The 19,977-nt window shown below is 45.4% G+C and overlaps 1 protein-coding gene across 1 annotated transcript; it reads left to right on the top strand.

Annotated features, from left to right (window-relative positions):
* The first annotated feature begins 958 nt into the window (after nucleotides 1-958).
* LOC131565129 (cytochrome P450 3A9-like) lies at nucleotides 959-12,646 on the top strand. The gene is made up of 13 exons (XM_058815831.1): nucleotides 959-1,080; nucleotides 3,633-3,726; nucleotides 4,960-5,012; nucleotides 6,112-6,211; nucleotides 6,754-6,867; nucleotides 7,144-7,232; nucleotides 7,873-8,021; nucleotides 8,878-9,005; nucleotides 9,670-9,754; nucleotides 10,098-10,258; nucleotides 10,686-10,912; nucleotides 11,729-11,891; nucleotides 12,036-12,646. Exons 1-13 carry the CDS (start codon nucleotides 1,010-1,012, stop codon nucleotides 12,126-12,128), a joined length of 1,527 nt encoding a protein of 508 aa, XP_058671814.1. The 5' UTR covers nucleotides 959-1,009; the 3' UTR covers nucleotides 12,129-12,646.
* Nucleotides 12,647-19,977: the final 7,331 nt, after the last annotated feature.

Here is a 19,977-nt window from a genome sequence, read left to right as displayed (position 1 = left end):
TAAACTCCCTTCTGAAGGCAGCAGCTCTGCTAATATGAAGGGAATTGCTCATTTTAGAATTCAGAATAAAGCTCTAAAATTGCTATAGTGCACACCAATGCAAACCATAGAACTTCCTGCCCTGGCTTGATCCCCACTAACAAACACCATCCAAAGAGCTCAGTTTTCTCCACACCATAATCTCCCCTCAGCACATCCACACCTGCTCTTGCTTTTCAGCACCATCCTTACAGGAGAGCCTGTACAAAATTTGTGTTTTCCCTTTTCCTCAGCTGTGGCAGAAGGGTGGGCATGGGTTTTATTCACAAGCCACAAGTGCTCGTGCTTTGGAAAGGGTGGCACTCCAACTGTTTACAGCTGTGGAGTGACAATATTTCTCTTACATAACACCTGGCCACAGGCCAGCAAACAAGGTGGACTGGACTTCAAGAGTCTTCAGAGGGGACAAATTCCTGCCTTAGTTAGAAGCTGCTTCTGACTCACTGCAGGCAGCACTTGAACTTCACAACACAGAGAGAGAGAGAGGTTTCAAACAAAATCTTAAATTCTGTCAAAGTTGATTCATCTGCTAGAAAAGCTCTTGTCACACAATATGTGAATAACCTTTTCCCTTTTCTTTCCCTTTTGTAAACCAACCCTGACACCTGCTATGGGATTTACCTTTTCATTGTAACCTGTTTTTATTTAGTTTGGTGTAGGAGCCCAGGGGCATGAGTCAATGGGAAGGCAGTTATTACTTACAACAGGGAAACCTGCTGAAATGTTTGGCAACACATGCATTAAATAACTTGAACCTTAGACAGTTCAGTCTATCACATGAATGGTGTTTTTCAGATTAGCAGACTTTTCTACCTTTACCTTCCACTCCTCCTCCTCTGTCACAGAAGGAGGGCCCCTAAATCATATGACTGGATAAAAAGGATTGCACAGTGTGAAACACTCCTATTTCCTACTGACGAGGGACAAGCATGTAAAGGCAGAACTCGGAGCCAATCAGAGAAGAGCTGAAATGAACCTTCTGCCTTCTTTCTCTACAGAAACATGGGCCTTTATACTTCTTTTCGTGGTCCTCCTGCTAGTGTGAGTAAAATATTCTTTATTGATTCTCTGCTCCTGCCATTTCTCTCTTTTTGCCATTGCTCACTTTCATACAACTAACCTGCTGAAGAGTAGATGTGATTTGCACTTTTCCAGCATCTAACCAGGCTCTGGGATGTAGCAGAGAAGTCTAAAGACTGTACATGTGAGTGATCTTGCTCCAAGGTTTGGAGTATTCCCATCCAGTTATGACATTACTGCTCAGCATCAAAGAAATAATTGGATAATAACAATGGCAGGTACTGGTTACCATCAGGGTGCTGGCTTCAGTCAGGGTCCTGATCCATCAGGTGATTTTTTACAGACATCCAGCTGTGCCTTCCTGGCTGAGGCTGCTCTGCAGGTAAGCCAATAGAATATGATCCTCCTGAACATCTGGAGAGCAGCAGAAAGGCACCAGGAGAAGAATATCTGCAGGATCAGTTTTTACTCCTGACTTCTTCCATGGTGCCCAGCTAAGATTCTCCTCAGGGGCACCGGGACCAGGAGGGGTCCTTTGCAGAGGTTTGATTTCCATCCCATGTTCCTCCTCACAGCTCACAGGGTGGAAGGAGTGGAGCACAGAGCAATGTCAGCCACCTGCTTCTGATTTTCCAGACAAAATCCCACAGCAGAAATGTACCCCCAGTGCTTCAGGGCAACCCAGCTAATGAAGAAATGCTGTCCTTGGCTTTGCTGGTGCCATTCAGCACTGCAGCAGGGCAGGGCTGGTTAAAAACCCCCGATTGATGTGGTGCACATGAGCATGGCCCATTTGTCTGTCCTAGCAATGCTCCAGCCACAGCAGCTCAGCAAGCTCAGAGTTTTAGCCATATTTTTCAAAATTTTCCTGTGATTTGGATCACTGAAAAGCCTGTTTGGGACTGGCTCTTACGAAAAACAAAAAAACTAAAACCAAAGCAAACTCCAAACCAAACCATCAAAACCAAAAAAGCCACCCTGAATCTTGATCCAAGCTCTCCTACTTCAGTAACTCTGTGGTTATCTGAGATTACTGGTTACCAGACTTGTGCCTTCTGCAGGCACCTGTAATTTTGTTGTGGCAAAAGGGACTAAACCCAGATCTCTGTGCTCTGATATCAGAGCTAAAATAGAAATTTCACTGCCCATTGACACAGAGAGATTGTTTAGATGTTTCTTGTCCAGCTGGGGCAACACTGTTCCAGTTCACACATGAGGGAACTTCAGGCATTTCTGATTCATACCCATAGTAGGAAGAAGTAATGATTATTCTTTGGCTTTACACTGAATGGTCCTTTTCAGTCTGCAGAAAACCCTGACACATTTTACTTGTAGGAGTGTTAGACTACATTTTCCTGGCCATGTTTCAAGTGGTCTAAGCCGGTTTTCCTACAGTATTTCTGGGCTTTGTAACCAGCCCAGCCTGACATTTCCCGGTCCTCCCGCAACCTTGGCTACCTATAAACATTACAAATGAGAATCCACAATCATTTGATTCCTAGCACTGAATTAACCTTTGACAAAAAAATAGTTAAACATTGACAGACTGTATTCTGCGAATCCTTTCTTCACCTGAACACATCTAGCTCCTCATTTTTCACCTGTCCTGTTTGGACCATAAGTTAGGATCTGCATTTTTTGCTCAGGCAGAAGCTGTGCTGGGGGACACTGATCTCATTTGGGGTCCCCAAAATTTAAAAAACCACATTGGTTATTGTAAGGGAGACCCTCCCTATGTCTCAACCTAGATTTTGGCTTTTCAAATAAGTGTCCTCAAGATCCTGTCCAAGCAACTGCTGCCTCTTGACCTGAAGAGGATCTCTGATAACATCCCCCTGCTAAACCTTCCCTGCTTTATTTCCCTTCTGCAATGAACTGCTCACTTGGGAAGCTGCAGCTACTAACTAAAACCAAATATTTTGAGGAGCTCTTTCAACACAGCCAAAGACGAGCTTCAAAGGGCTGCAGCCCAGGCCCTTGTTGAGAAAGAGAAAGCCCCAAGGTAGGAGCAAGAACTTCAGAGCTGCCAGAAAGGGTGCTTTAGAGGAAAGAAATTGGCAAGGCTGTCAATAAAATCTAAAGAGAAAACCATTAAGACTAGGCTTCCACTGAGCTAATGCTGGACTAAGGGAAGGAGAACAATTACTGAAATTGAAGTACAGTTTGATGAAAGCCCTCTTTGGGACATAATTCCTGGCATTGCTTTGATTTCTCTTCAATACAAACATGTGAGCTTGGTGTTCCTTCTTCCAGCTGTGTTTTCTGCCTGTCCTTTAGTAGACAATGAGCCCCTTTTAGGACTTTTGCTCAAGATTTCCAGATGCTGTCTCCACAGGTGGTCTGGTGGAAACAATTGCTTTCACACCAAAAGGATCCCTCTGAAGTATTGTGTGAGCCTTACCATGGTTATCAAGTAGTTTTTTACAGAGCAGTTTTCACTTGCTTTTTTTCCACCACTTGGTCCAACCTCCTCTCCCTCATATCCCAAGGGATGTTGCTGCAGTCTCCATGTTTAGGAGAGCTCACAGTCCCAATGCCACGGTGATGTAACACTGCTCTTTTCTGTCTCACAGATATGGGATCTGGCCATTTGGTCTGTTCAAGAAGTTGGGCATTCCCGGGCCAAGACCCCTGCCTTTCTTTGGGACATCCCTGGAATATCGCAAAGTGAGTGCCTGAAGCTGCCTTTGCTGGCAGAGCTGTAGCTGAACAGATACAGAATGCTGATAAGTTATCTCCAAATGCCAGCTCCTCTGTCACGCAGGGCCTGTGCAGAGGTGTGGGGGGTTTGCAGGGGAGGCATTCACAGAAGTGACGCAAAGCTTCTGTGTAAGGGACAATCTGTTTGTACTACTGGAAAACTGTACACACCTCTGTGAAAAACACATGCTAAAGACAAAAGAAACCTGGGAACTCTCTCTTTTCTGGTCAGCAAAGATGTAACAGGGGCTGGGCCTGGTTGGGTGGCCTCTGCTGCAGGCTGGGCCCCATTCCTGTGGCGCCAGGCAGGTGAGGGGAGTGTGTGGGGGGCTGACGCCAGGCCAGGCCATGGCTGCCATTTCTGACATCTTGCTGCTACTGGGCCCTGCCTGGCTGCCTCCCCAGGGCCCAGCCAGGTCTGCCAGCCTCAGGAGCAGCCCAGGGCTGGGCCAGCTCGGCCAGGATTCTACCACCATTGAGATTTGCCCAAAACAACTGGGCCAGGGAGAGGAGAAGCCTTCAGCCCCCTCAGGCAGAGTTCCCACCACAAACTACTGGGCCCAGCCAGCTCAAGTGATCATCTGCAGGTGCTGGGCAAGATATTAACCCTCTCAGTGCTTCAATCCTCCTTCAAGTGAGAGAAAGGAACAAAATGCAGGCAGTGTACAGGAGCAACATGAAGACACCAAAGCCAGTGAGGAAGTCCCAGATGGGAGGCATGAGGAGATGTCTTGATCTTAGGGCTGAAATCCTCCTGTAAAGCTATGGAGGAAGATTCTTTTTCCCTGTAATGCATGAAAGTATGGGGAGATGAAAGTGTTCAAATTGTAGATATTGAGCAAAGGGCTCCATGCTAAAGTAAGTAGATGTTAAAGTAGCTGTGATCCCATGAGAACTTTGAACAGAGAAGAGTGATGAAGATCCTGTGCCCCCAGGAATAAGATGATTTCAGAGATAGGTAATGAGAACCTTTGCCTTGAACAGCTCATCTCTAAACCAGTATCCCAGAAGCTGACATGGCCCATAAACACAGCTGTGGGAAAAGCTTGTGGAAAATGGGAGGGATTTCATGATTGCAGATTTCCCCAGGTGGCTGCTGTTTGTGGAAGTTAAAAGCCACAAGAGAACTGTCTTCTTGTGGAGAGACCTCCATAACATTAACAAGAGGGACCAATACCATTTTTAAATTGCTTTCCATAGGGTTTCCTGGAATTTGACACTGAATGTTTCAAGAAATATGGGAAAATCTGGGGGTGAGTATGAACCACTGATCTCTTCTGAGAGTAAAACTAGAATCTGCTCAAATGGGAGAAAATGTTCATTAGGAAAGCTCCCTTTTCTCCACCTGCAGCCCTGACAGTCCCAACAGGATGAGAACAGCAGAGACAGGGTGCTGCAGGTGGCTTACTTGGAGCCAGGTGACACAGAGCTGTGTCACTGCCACATCATACAGAAACTATTTTGACCAGTGCTGTGAAAAGCAGTTTAAATCTGGTAACAATAGGCCCTCACCTGCCCCTAACAAAATCATCAGCAGAACTATTTACTTCAGTGTGATCTGGAACTGGGAGGTTGGGTTCCTCTGGTTTACCAACAGCAGAGGAATGTGAGTGACTCCCTTTGGAGCTGATCCAAAGAATTCCTTGTGCTGCTGATCCCCACCTGCTGCAGCAGAAGCTGCTGCAGTTTATGGCTCTTCTGTTCTAGACACCTCCTCCCATAGCTTTCATCACTGTTGTTATAACTTAGGCTACAACCTTGCATATCCTGCATGATGCATCCACTGCTCCCTACAGCAGCTTTAAGAAATGGAGTCTGGAAAATGCATGTTTGCACAAATGGGTAGAGAGCACAGATCAGCTTAATCTACATCTGTTCCAGGAAAGTCTTCAGAACTGGCAGCTTAAAAAGACAAAAACAAGGACTGAGTTTCATCTCCAAGGATGTCTCAGTGCTGTCAGCCCAAGTCTCCAGACACCCAGCTCAAGAGCCTGAAAGGGGTCGAACAAGTTTCCTTCTAATACTGTAATGTGTTTAAGTGCCTGGAAAAACGCAGAGAGTCAGGGGAGGAAGTGAAGACACTTGCTTCATTTAGTATCTGGTCCTTTGAGCAACTGAGCCTTGCTCATTTCCCAGCAAATTTGGAGGGTGTTTATCCCCCTTTACCATTTCCAAAACCAGATGGGAAAAGGTCGGGAGTCCTTTTCCATCTCTACTTTCTACATTTCAATACACAGACAGAGCATGATGAAAGAACATTTGTTCAGCACATGGGCATCTTGTGGGCATCAGCCAATCCTTACACTTCAATTATCTGGGTTTATTTACCTGGTTCTCTTCTCCCCCCACCAGGATTTACGATGGCAGACAACCCACCCTGGCTGTCACAGACCCCCAGATCATCAAATCTGTGTTGGTTAAAGATTGTTACACCACCTTCACCAACCGCAGGGTAAGAGCACAATTGCTTTGATTGACCACAGAGTCCAGAAAAGTGCAGGAGGACAGAGGCATGCCAAGCATGCTTTGGGAACCAGTGGCTGCACTACAGGGATTGCTGAACACAACCACTGCACGTCACTGTTCCCCTGCCTTACAGCCTGAACTGCTCACAGGGGCTGGCAGAGGGAGCAGACCAAGTCTGTTCTCACACCTATTATATATATTTATGTATATATGGATGGATTTGGGTTTGTGGGAGCATGCAGGAATCTATAATGGTGCACATGTGCCACCAGCTAGGATGCAGGGATGGGACATGGTGGGTACACACAGACATGCAGGTGTTGGACTTGTTCTGGGGCTGGGAATGGCACCTCACAGCTGGTTTAGTGCGGGAAAGGGGTTCCTTTATGGATGTGTGCCTTAAGAGAGGCAGCTGCCAGCATCAATGCCACTGGAAGAGCCCAGGCAGGGGCTTGTTTGCCACACTGCCATCCCTGCAAGGAGGCTGCTCTCTTTTCTGGGGTTAACTCCTCCTGTTTTCCCCTGCAGCGCACGGACCTGGCCGGGGTACTGACCAACGCTGTCTCATTAGCTGAAGATGACCATTGGAAAAGGCTCCGTACTGTGCTCTCTCCAACCTTCACCAGTGGGAAACTAAAGGAGGTAAATCAGAAGGGCAGGTACAGACTAAATCAGAGTCAATAAGCAGTGTTTTCAGGCTGAGGTTATCACAGGGGTCTGATTTCTTTAGTCAGAGCCTGGCAACTAAGCTGGCCTGTTTGATTAATGCCTAACTGAAACCAGAAAACTCTTAAAATAAAGCCTGAGCAGAGAGATCTTATTTGTAAATATTCATGACATTCCCTGTAGTCTCCATAAGGCTGTGCAAAGGAGTAAAATGTATTTTCCTGAAGTGACCATGCCTGGTTTGTGTTACAGATGTTCCCTATAATGAAGCACTATGGGGAAGCTTTGGTGAAGAATGTTCAAAAGCAAGTGAAAGAGAACAGCTCAATATCTGTAAAGGAGTAAGTAGAGGCTAAGAGCAGCAGGCAGAGCAAACCTTGTTAAAAGTGCTGTGGTTCATTGGCTACCAGCAATGCAGATCTTTCCCTGGGTCAGCCAGGGCTCTGAAAGGAGGAATGGGACTTACTGAAAGCCTGACTGGAAATTTAAAAGGGGAAAATTAAATTTGGATCTTAGGAAATTTCCCAGAGGTAGATAGGAAGGAAAATGCTCCAGCGCAGCTTTGTGAATCCAGAAATCCAAGATGTCCCATCCCAAGCTTGGAACATGGAGCTGTGCTGGGTGGAACTGGACCACTCCCAGGGCTTGTTTGAAGGAAGGTGTGCTGCCACCCCTCCTCAAGAGGTTAAATGCTAAATTTCACATGCTGTCCTGCCACCAACCCATTCCATGCTGTTGTAAAATCCTTGAAAAAGTTGTCTGACTTCACAACCTGTGCAGGCTGGAAACAAAAGCTCTCTAAAAATCTATCCCCTTCTCTAGAAGTGCTGTTCAGTGCCACATAGCAAATTTTCTCTTAAAACCTAAGGCAGGAGGTCTTCTGAGACTTTATATTTGAATGTCACATAGACATGAGGAAAAAAATATATTCATTCAGTCGAAATATTTAACCACAGTCTATGTTTTTCTACCTTCCATCAGCATCTTTGGGAGCTACAGCATGGATGTGGTCACCAGCACTTCCTTTGGTGTGAACATTGACTCCATGAACAACCCCAAGGACCCCTTTGTTAGAGAGATGAAGAAACTGGTCAAGTTTGACTTTTTTAACCCAGTCTTCCTCTTGTCATGTAAGTGACTCCAGGTTTTGCTTGGATAACTTCCCTTGCTAGGAATGAAGTCCTACTGTCCCTTGTCTCATCATTTCCTCCTTATGACCTTCATGTTGAAACCCTGAGGATGAGACAGGTAAAAGCTTCCTCCACATTTGGCATCCCCAGTGCAAGAGACTTATGAACCACCCAGAAATATTCAGTTAAGTGCTGGGAAATTATTTAAAGGTTGAAAAGCAAGTGAGGCTTGAGGAGAGCACTGCTATCTGAAATGCATTTTCTGGAAGTGAGTGCTTAGTGGGGACTGTAATTAGATGCAATTTCCTCCAGTGCAATAGCTTAGCAGCAATGGACCTTAAATTAATGTCAGATACCTTGCTGAAACCCAGGGAAAGTTTGGATCTGTCCACAGAGGATGTTCTGGTGCTGTAGATTTCATGAAACTATAGAGAATATCAAGATCCAGTTTCTATGAGGAAGGAAAAGCTTTGAAGGGGACTTGAAATTGTTTGCATGATCACAGCAAGGCAGTGAACAGCTCAGCCTGAACAAAGAACTCAGAATTTTTAGTATTTCTCTTGTGAGCCACATGCATGTTGTGTCCAGAAGTAACCTGTCCTTAGAAAACAGAGCCTTAGAAATAGGAGGTGGAACATGCCTTGGTCTTCTCTTAAATGAATGATTATACCCAGCTTGGTTGTGCCCATGTGACACAAAAACTATTCCAAGGGAATGGAACAGAGGGGAAAAAAAGGAAAAAAGTCCATGCTTTTCTCATCTAAATTAAAAAAGGAAATAAATTCCCAGTAGCATCCACAGCTATCAGGAGGGCTTTATTTAAAGAGTGCAATCTAATTTTCTATTTGTTTTTCAGTTGCTTTCCCATTCCTTATTCCTATCATGGCCAAAATGAATGTAAACATCTTCCCCAGTGATGCTGTAGATTTTTTTATGAGATCCCTTGCCAAAATTAAGCAGGATCGTGAAAAGGAGGCTCATAAGGTGAGTGGGAATTTAAGAGCAATTGTGGCAGAAAGCACACTGAAGTGAGATATAATTAGGGTGATGATATCAAAGGTGAAGCCAAAGTACAATGACTCAACAAAACCCTGAGCCTACTCAAGTGTAAACACTTCATTTTAATACTGTCAGAAAAGCCCCACTTGACCCGTCCTGGCAGAGAATCAGGGGGACTTTGTACATCTGTGAGCTGAAGCTAAATCCAGATAAAGGCTCAGCAGAATTGGAGTAACCTCAGTCTGCAGCACTTGTAATGAGAGAGTGAGAGACTCCCTGAAGAAGATTAGGCAGAGGAGGAGCAAGTGCAGAGTAAGCAGCACATGAATAGCAAAATCACCTTTAGGGCTGTGCCTTCCCCTCTTGCTTTTCAAAAACTGCAGCTTGCTTCCTGACCAAATTCTGCCTTTTAGAGTTTGGATCCCTTTACCCAAATTCATTCAAGACACTGCTCTTCCACCCAATGGCTTAATGGACAGTACAGACAGGTTTCCAAAATAAAAAGCAAGTGTTACATTTTTCAATAAGGAAGTAGTGTGCATTTTGGGGATGCCTTGAGTCTAAAACTTGTGCTTAGGCTATGAAATCTGCCTATCTAAGCCCTCCAAGAAAGCTGTCACCAAAGAGACTCTGCTGCTTTCCCTCCCAGGGCAGGGTAGATTTCCTGCAGCTGATGATTGAATCCCAGCGCTCAGCCAGCCACGACAACAAAGAAGCAAATAACTCATATAAAGGTAACAACAGCCAAATCTTCATTATGGGCATGGGGCTGTAGGAAAGAGGAGAATATGGGGAGGTGTTTGTGTTACCATCATCTTCACCAACCAGCTCCAGATGGAGCTCTGTCTCCTGGTGCCAGCACCAGGTACTAAGATCCTGGGAGCAGGACTGCTTGTCAGTTATTTATGCCCAGGAAATCACCTGCCTCCTCTATCAAATGGATTTTTCCAGGCAGGTAGAGCAGTTATTAAAGCCTTATCAGAAAAGAACTGCAACAAACCTACCTCAGCACCACCTGCTGCTGCCTGCTCCTTGCTGAGACCATCAGCCAACACTGCTTTTCTCATCTCCCCACAGCCCTGACTGACATAGAGGTCCTGGCCCAGGCATTCATCTTCATCTTTGCTGGGTATGAGCCCACCAGCAACACCTTAGGTTTCCTGGCCTACGAGCTGGCCATGCACCCTGATGTGCAGGAAAAGGTGCTGCAGGAGATCGACACAGTCCTGCCCAACAAGGTAAGGAGGACCCTGAGTGATGGGGAGGACTCTGACCCTGCAGGCCTCACGGTTCAGTCAGGGCAATGAGACATCTTTAGCTCCTAAACACCATGGATTTTCCAAGAGATCTGGCAGACACATGCTCAGACAACTCAGCCCTGCAGTGGTTTTCTTTTGGCAGCTGGAACCTTTCAGCCACCCCAACTTCTCAAACCCATTTGCCACACTCTGCAGAAGAGGATGTGGATTTCCAAGCATTTCCATGACTCAGAGGTGGAAAAATGAAACCAATTGCTCAATTTCTACCTTGCATTTTGTTCTTCAGTGAGTCTGAGTCAAATTTGGGGCAGTGGGGGTTGGGGATACTCTGGTTCCTACAGCCATTTTAGGACAATCCAGTTCTGATGCCAGCATACCTGGTCACCTTCCTCATGTTGTCCTGCAGGCTCCTCTCACGTATGAAGCAATTATGAAACTGGAATATCTTGACATGACAGTGAATGAAACCCTCAGGGTCTATCCCCTTGGGGGGCGGATTGAGAGAACCTGCAAGAAAGACGTGGAGATAAATGGAGTGACCATTCCCAAAGGAGTCGTGGTCACAATCCCACCCTACGTCCTGCACCGCGACCCCGAGTACTGGCCCAACCCAGACGAGTTCAGGCCAGAAAGGTACAAAAAGCTTAATGAAAGGGAAGAAATATCATACTGCTTTTTCCTCAGTAATTAAGCATTAATCTCTGATTAGCTTCCTAATGGTGCTCTTCCTATCTTTTTACAAACAATACGGATGAGAAATTGCAGGCTCGTGGGAATGTCATTTTAAAAGGAAATTGAGCTTTGTGCTTAAAGCAGGGTTTCAAACAACATAATCTTCTTGGGAGAATATCACTGCTACCTCACAGGATCTTGTACCCAGTTTTTAAGCTGCCTGAGAGAGGGGAAATTTGGAGGTTTTGTAACTGCTGGCCATCCTCTATATAATCCTTCTTGTTGAACCTGTTCCCTTCATACAAGCTTCTACTAAATATGCCAGAATCGATCCTTCCAGAATTGCTTTCCCTCCTTGTTTTCAAGGATAACCTTCCCTAGCTGGTTATTTTTGTAATTGATATCTGCTTCTCAGTCCCAGAGAAACTGAAGCCATAGGCTGCTCCTAACCAAAACAATTTCTGGTTCTTCTCTCTCTAAATACCACAGACAGGAAATATCTGTCTCTGTGGGAGAGGATGTTGCCTGGATTTTCACCTTGCTTCCTATTTCCACTAATCTGGATGGAGAGAATTAAAATCAAACCCTCAAGTGGGACTCCACCCTGTCCCCAATAAGGGCTTGGTCACAGCACTCAGTTTTGGGGGTAGACTGAGACACTTCAGGAAAAACCCAAACCAGGCTCTGCAGGGCAGCAGTGAGAGATCCCAGGATAAATTGGATGTGTAGGTTTTGTGTTTTTGCTGCCTTCATTTCCTTTCCCCAACCATCCTCCAGGTTCAGTAAGGAGAACAAGGAGTCCATAGACCCATACACATACCTGCCCTTTGGGGCTGGGCCCAGGAACTGCATTGGGATGAGGTTTGCTCTCCTGATTCTGAAAGTTGCCATCGTCTCCCTGCTGCAGCATTTCACCTTCCAGACCTGCAAAGAGACTCAGGTGAGGGGCACGTGGAGGGAGCTGGGTGCCAATGCCAGATATTTCACATTTCCAGGCGCTGCAGATCCAGCTGTGCCTGAACCTCTCATCCCTGCATGTTTAACTTATCCATCTCCACCTGTGCTTTCCCTCTCATTGTTGCAGATCCCAATCAAGCTGAGTTCAGTGGGGCTCCTAACACCAGAGCACCCAATTATTCTGAAATTGGTGCCCCGGACCGAGCCTGCCAAGAACTGAAACCCAGCCACAGCCCCCAACACACAGGGACTGCCATGCTAACGAAGGGATCACACATCTCAGGAAATCTCTCCTACACATACAGACACAGAAGAACAGCTCCAGTTAATTCTGGAAGCAATTACTACATATTTACTAATAAACATAACTGTCAGAAACGTGACATGGATCACTGGGCTGTGACAATACACAGTCCCCTTAATTTTGATTGCAAAACAAGAATAAATCCAAATGAGAATCTGATCATCGACTTCAAAAGGGACTTCTCCATCTGGAGGGAAGGAATTACTGCCACATCCAAAAAAGCACAAGGTGTGATGGAAATTCCAGCTGCCAGACCTCACTGGGCAGGGATGGGTGCTGTTTTTCTGGGTGTATTGATGCTTGAAATTTCATGTAATTCTGATTGAGACGACTGATGTGGACTACACATCCTAGTTACCAACCCTCTCCTGTGCCATGTGTTAATTAAACTAAAGTGTGTACAAATACTGTCATTAAAAATGTTTGAGAGCTGCTCTGTGTTGTGTATAGTGCCTGATCACTTCCTATTTAAAACCTGTATTCAGCCTCAACCCTTGAAATCATCCATGTACATTGCTTTCCACTTAATTTAATGAATCTGATCCTTCATTTAACATCAAACCCTCCCATTTGTACAGTATTTTGCAAACACTCCAGCTCCCACCTCTTACTTTGATTAAGAGGGTGCCTTCAGTTCAGCCCTGGCCAACCCTTTCCCGTGCTGGAGTGACAGAGGATGGATTAGAGAGAGCAGCAGCTCCCAGGAGGAGAGAACAGCCCTGCAGGAGGGCCAGTGCTCCTGGAGGAATGGCCTGCACACAGCCTGGAGCTGAGCCTTTGCTCCCAGAGCCATGGATGAGGTTTAGTCATTGCTTGTGGTGGGGTTTTAGGTGCTTTGAGCTGCTCCTGTAATCAACAGGATGCTCTGCCCCAATGGCTCATGCCATCCCTGGCCATTTAAACAGGGAACATCCAAAAGCAGGAGGGAGGTTCTCCCAAATCCAGGTTTCCCACCCCAGTAAATTGTGCTGGTCTTGACACCTACCAACCAAAAGAGACAGTAGTGAAATGGGAAAGGTTTCTACAAGAGCTGTGGGATTCACATTCTCTGAACCTGAGAGAAGCAGAGAAAAGAATGATGAAAACAATTCCTGTCTCATTTGCAGCTGCTGTGTTGTGCCAAAGTAGAATGCAAAATGGAGATTGTTTACCCACAGTGATGTGTTTTGTTTCCTTGGCCTATCAGGGCCAAGTGTGTGTCCAGACTGTTGGTCAGGAGACAGTCACAGGATTTTGTTCAGTTTAGTTCTTGTTCAGTTACAGTTTTGATGTAGTATAATGTAGTGCAATAGAGTATAGAATAATATAGTATAATAAAGTAATTAATTAGCCTTCTGATATCATGGAGTCTTCCTCATCATTCCTCCTGCAAATCAGGTGAAATTTCACTGATGAAGAGCTGCAAATCAAATCAAGTCATTCTGTAACTTTCTCCTGGCACCCCTCATTCCAAGGCATCATTTGCTGGATCATGGTCTGTAATTTTCTCCTGTGGCAATGTGTTTTCTCTTTAGTCTAGCACAAAACTTGCACAAAACTGCGACATGACCCAAATGCTGTCATCCCACATAGCACAAATTTATTCAACAGTTCAGGTCCATTTTTTACCAATGAATATTCAGCAGTTTGGGAGTGGACATGCAACAGCACAGTGAATTCCTCATCCCTGGAAATCCCCAAATCAAAGCTGTCCATTTTTCTGGAAGATACAGCGACATTCACCAGGCTCTAATTCAAGAGTAAGCAGCTTGTGCTGTCCCAAAAGGCAGATAAAACAATTATAGTGCCCCCTTCTGATTCATCATCTGTGATAGACTGTTTGGGCTGTGCTGTGTACACAGCAAGGCTCTGAGGAGTGCTGCCAATGAGGCCCTGCCTCAGTTTAATCTGTTGCCCATCTCTTACCAGGGGTTAGAAACCATCCCTAGAAGAGCTGGGCCTGTCTGACTCGCGGTGATGCTGCAGTGGCTCTGATGGGCAAAGCATGGACAAATCAGTTTAAAAAAGGCATTTTTCTGTAGAAAACCCAGTGCCAGGCAAAACTAACTCAGGTTCAAAGAAAGAGAAAGAAAGAGGAAAGTATCATGAAAGCAGCACATCACTTACATGCCAGAGAGCTGCTTTGAAGTGATGAAAAATCGTTCTGGCACCTGATGAGCAAACCCAGGTGCCTTTGCCAGAAGCACAAAGGGTTAATCCAGCCACACCCCAAGCCTGGCAGTTCCTTCCCTGCACGGGGCTCTCTGGGAATGAAGTCATTAAGTGCAACTGTACAGATCATTCTTCCAAATGTGAAAAATGTGACTAATTTTCCGGCTTCAGCCAATTATGACCTGCCAGGACTATCATAACAGCCCATAAATAATCTGTAACAAAATCATGGTAATGAGTCTTCTAGAAAAAAATTAGATCCTCCGTGTCTTAACTCCATAAAAATACTCTGCTTTTAAGGGCTGCCTCCATCATTCCCAGCACTTCCCATTGCTTTGCTGGTCGCCCCTCAGAAGTGACTTGGCCAGGAGTCTGCTGGTCCTGAGCATCCATCAGGTTTCACTGGTTTGGCTGTTGCCACTTTAAATCGGGCATAGCACTGTTTAACTCACCCCTTGAACCGTTTTTGCTGATAAAACATTTATTTTATCTGGTCTCCTTGCTGATTCATAAAATCAAAGAATCTTTATAGTTGGAAAAGGCCTCTAAGATCATCAAACCCAGCCATTAACTCACCACCATGCTCACCACTGAATCATATAAACCATGTCCCCAGGTGCCACAAACACTTTCTTTGAACACTTCCAGGGATGGAGATTCCCTCACTGCCCTGGGCAGTCTGTGCCAGTGCTTGGGCACTGTTCTACACACCCTTGGCAGGCCTGGGACAGGGCCTCATCAGAGGAAAGAAAAAAGTGTAAGGTGGAAATTAATTGTGGGGACGCTTCTGTTTCCCTTCCCTACCCAAGTCCTCCCAAAGCCCAAGTAAGAAGGAAAAAAGAATGAAGGAAATTTTTGTTTTTCATCATTTTAAATCACATAGAGTTTTCTCAAAGGCTTTACAACCTTGTCTCAGAGAAGTTCTTTTCACATCACTGCAGTGTAACAGACTCACACCAGGGAAACACCAGCATCACTAGAACTCCTGTAAATATGCAGAAATATATTCCCCTTAACACAGGAAGGACCTTTCCACAGGAGGTTTGTATCCCATGGGATGAGAACTGTTATTGCATCAGTCCTGGTGAAAGACAAAAGGTGGTTTTAAGTGGGGAGATTTGTTTTCTGTTTTCCAGTTAACTACAGCAGAGTCATCCTCACTCCTAACTTGCCTAAATGTTGCAATGCTTCCAGTTGACTGCAATGACCAAATGGATGTTATGAAAAACAGATTTCCTGCTAACAGTGAGGGAAAGTTTCATGTGCTTCACACAGCTATGAGATATTTCATTTATGAGATATTTCAACACCAGGCTGAGCCCTGACAGAGAGAAGAATGGTCTGACTATTAGCAAACTAAGTGTCCCTAAAGTATTGAAGTCTTTTGCAATTCTGCTGTGCCTTTAAAGTGAAGAGTGAAAGATTTCCAGGCACATTTCACCTGAAAGGAAGAACAGGCAGCATGGCTCCTTTTACCTCTACAGAGGAACATTTTCTCTGGCACCAGGAGCCTGCAAGTCACGGGACACAAGTGGAAAAGGCAGCACAAACAGGGCTGGGATTGATCTCATTCCCTTCTTCCTCTCTCCATCTCCCTGGTAGAAGTAACAAGCCAACTTAGGGAATTACCAGACAGATTGGGAACATGGAAAACCTGTGGCTGAATTTATGCAACGACATCACTTTTCTGTGCTGTAATGGAGAGAATTAGACATATTGAATTGCTCACCACACAGATATGGAATTTTGAAAGCCCTTACTATTGCACAAATGTTGACAGGATATTTTATTTACTGCATCATTAAAGGTTAAAGAGACTCCTCTGGAGGATTCATTTTTTCAACTCTTAATATCAATTAAAGCTAATTTCGGCTCTAACCAATGATTAACATAAAATATGGAAAAAGCTCTAACTGAGCATTTCTGTTCATTGCTCCAATTCTCTGGTATTGCTGGGGCACTTTATAGGTACTGATGCAGCTCTGCATCACCCATGACACACATGATTTTCCTCTCCAAGGTTTTTTTTTGTTTTGTTCATGAAAATGTTGCAAATTTGCTCAAAATGCCTTTAATGATTTGGAACAAAATTCTTATTTAACCATTTCATAGCAGATGATCAGGGATGTTCTCCATAGGGTTGCCTACATGGCTGGGTACAATGTCTGGATACAAATGTCCCTTGTTCCAAGGCCTGCAGCTTCCATATTCTTCATATATATAATAAATTACCCCACTCTGAGGTACTTGTGCAGCCACAAGTTTGCAAATGGAGTGGGGAAGACACTATAACTGTTCAAGGGAAAATGAAAAACCTTGCCTGCCACTTATGAGCTGAAGCCAGACCAGCACAGCTGGATGCATTTACCCATCTTCACTTGACAAAATACTGATTCCATCCACACAGCACAGAGAGCCCAGGAAAATAAGCTACAATTCATCTGCTGGACAGAATCAGAAGTTTGTGCAGCCCAGCTGAGGGTGCCACACCACAGCTCCCCCATCCTGGGGCTGTCCAGCTGGTTTTGCTTTGAAATTGGAGGTAATAAAAACAGAAAAGACTTTTGGAAAACTGAGCACAAAGACAAACCCCCAGCATGGCCAGCACAGTCTTGCACTAATTTGCCACAAGCTTGTCTAACCTTTTCAGGACTTGTCTACTTGTATCCTAATTTTAGGCTATGTATTGTTAACAAGCACTAATCTGGGATCAATCAGCATGCAAAGGTCACAGCAGAAGGCAGAGGGAAGGCAGGGAGTGGTACAGATGCTCTGAGGAAGGTCAGCTGCTGCCACTCAGGCTGCTCTCGGGGGTAACCACACATCAATCACCCCACAGCAGCCTGAGCCACATCCAGGGCAGCCAGCACATGCCTGGAGCTCCCAGTGGCTGTAACAAGCTCCAGTGGAAATCTGCAGGGTGCACAAGTGGGAAAAATGCATTAGGAGACGCTCCTTGCCAAGAAAGGGAGAGTTTCCCATGCTGGCTGTCACATTCCTGTTCTCAGTGCAGCTCTGGCCCAGGGCTCTGCACTGAGCTCCAGGTGTCTCAGACAGGCCACTGAACTGACCACTCTTATTTTTCCTCAACTTTTCAAGACTGCAAGTGGCTTCCTCCTTCCCCCTCCTGCATTTTCATGCTTAGCTTTCAGTGATTGGAATTCATTCGGCTTGGAGGAAGTGAAACTGCTCTCATAAGTGGAAGAGCCACCTAATAAAGTTTTAATGGAAGATATCATTTCTAATCTTTACATTACATTAAAAGCCAGTCGGGAAATGAAAGCCCAGGAGGGTTGGGAGTGTTGGAAACACTCAGCAAGGCAGCCTTATCTTCAGGGAGTTCACAGAATAAGTGTTGCCCTAAGGAACAGAATTTGCAGCAAGCAGAGAGCCAGGGCTGTTACAGACTTAGCAGCCACGTGCAGATAAATGTAGATAAATTTCTATTTGTGTGCATATCCATACACCCAAAGGGCAGAAGGATATCTTAGCCTTTGGACAGACTCCCCAAATCCAGCTGAGATATCTTCCTGGGAGTGCCTGAGGTGATAAGCTTGGAGCCCAGGCCATGGCATGAAACATTTACCTGCTCTGCACCACCAAGGTGCTCATTTAAACACCAATACCACGGCCATCTTCAGGGGTTTTTTCTGATTTACACAAAATTGGTCAGTTTGGGCTCTTCAATAACCCACAACCTCATTTAAGAAACCTTCCCACCACCAGTTCCTTGCTGTGCTGAGCATCCACACAACACCAGTAGGGGCAGTTCCAGAAATCTGGTTCAATAGCAGAACTGAGCGGTTCTCAGGCTCACTGTGGAGGGACTGAAACATTCAAGCGCATATCAGAAAGATAATTTAAATGGGGCAAAAGGGTACCATGCATTTTTGAAAAACTGGCCTTCTAGTTTAAAAATTTTGAATTTTTTTTAGTTAGAAATTTTGGTTGGCTGAGAGGAACCACGTTCAGTGATCAATGTTCCTTCTCCCAGGTAACAAGTGGTAGGTCAAGAGAAAACAGCATCAAGTTGTTCCAGAAGAGGTTTAGGGTGAATATTGGTGAAAATGTCTTTATGGAAAGGGTTGTCAAGCATTGCATCAGGCTGCTCAGGGAAGTGGTGGATTCACCATCCCTGGAAATGTTGAAAAACTCTGCAATGTGGCACCTGGGGACACAGTTCAGTGTGGGCTTGACCTTAGAGGTCTTCTCCAACCAAATCAATTTGTGATTCTATAACCACCACCAAAACACATTCAAGAGCTGTTTAAAACTAGCAAAAGTCAAACTTCAGAAAATGCCAGTATATAAATCTTCTCAGGGACCCAGCAGGCCCCAAGGTGGCAGCAATGAAGTTTCTGCAGCAAGAACTGGGAGCTTCCAAAGCCAGGAAGGACCTGCCAGGGTGTCCAAGCAGCAGCTGCCCCAGGGAAGTGCTCAGACCCTCAGCTGGGCTGACCCTGCTCCAAGGACAGCGAGAACAATGAGAAATTAAATTGCACTGTCACAAACCCCAGCACACAACAGCTTCTGGCACTGCTTTGGTTTGTTTATTACAAAGTCACATTGGCTTTGTGTTGGCTTTTCTGCCTTCTCTCTGCTTGCTGGCAGCAGCTCCAGAGGAAATCTTTGGAATTTTGCTAAAAGTTTCAGATATTGGTTTTCTTTGCAGCACCTGCTCCTTTGTAAGGAGTTAGAAGCTCCCTGAAGGCTCCCTCCCTAAACACACACCACAGCTGCACAGCTCATTATTTGCCACATTTATTATATAATCTCCAAAACGCTGGAGGTTTAAACCTTCTTGTCTCTTGCCCATGTCTGAGCTGGCTCCCAGGCGGGTTTGAGCACCAGCAGCTGGCCCTGCTGGGCTGCTCTGCCCCAGGGGAACTTTGCTGCTCTCCAAATCACCCCTGGAGCCACAAGGAAGGTAAACAAACCCATGGATCAGCCTCTCCTCACAGCTGAAAGCAATGCAGGGAAGAATCAGGCAAGTGGCCTGAGCTGGACACACACCTGAGTGTGCTTCCATCCCAGCCTGATCCCCAAAACCCTGAGCTTTCCCTGACAAAAACCTGCTGAAATCATCCATTTGAGTATTCATCTTTCACCTGTAATTTCATTTCAAATCTTTTTTTTTTTTTTTTTTTTTTTTTTTTGGTAGGAGTTGCTGGACTTCAACCAAAATTGCTTTCAGAGATCTGGGAAATGTGAGAGGGGCTGTTTTCCATGGCAAACTCCACCTCACTGCAGCCCTGAAGTGCAGCCCCCACCTCAGGCCCAGGGCTGAGCCCTGGGGAGGGTCTGGAATCAGGACTGCACATCACAGACCTGTTAGCCTGGCCTGCCAGGTGAGAACCCCAAAATGCTCAACTTTGATGGCTCCAACAAAAATCAGTGATTAAAAAAATTCTGGGTTTGGGATAAGTGGGATCTTAAATCTTTTATCATTCAGGTGGTTTCTCAATTAAAGTTCCGTGGAATAGAGGGGGTACAACTGATGCTGAGATGCTGGGAAGAGGGAGCAGCAGCTGAGCCAGGAGAAAGGATCTGAAGCTTCAAACACACCACAGGCAGTGGGTGGGCTTTTTGAATAAGGAGAAAATTCATTAACTCT

The sequence above is a fragment of the Ammospiza caudacuta genome, chromosome 17 (assembly GCF_027887145.1).
Source record: "Ammospiza caudacuta isolate bAmmCau1 chromosome 17, bAmmCau1.pri, whole genome shotgun sequence".
Lineage (NCBI taxonomy): Eukaryota > Metazoa > Chordata > Aves > Passeriformes > Passerellidae > Ammospiza > Ammospiza caudacuta.
This window is presented reverse-complemented; position numbering and strand designations above follow the sequence as displayed.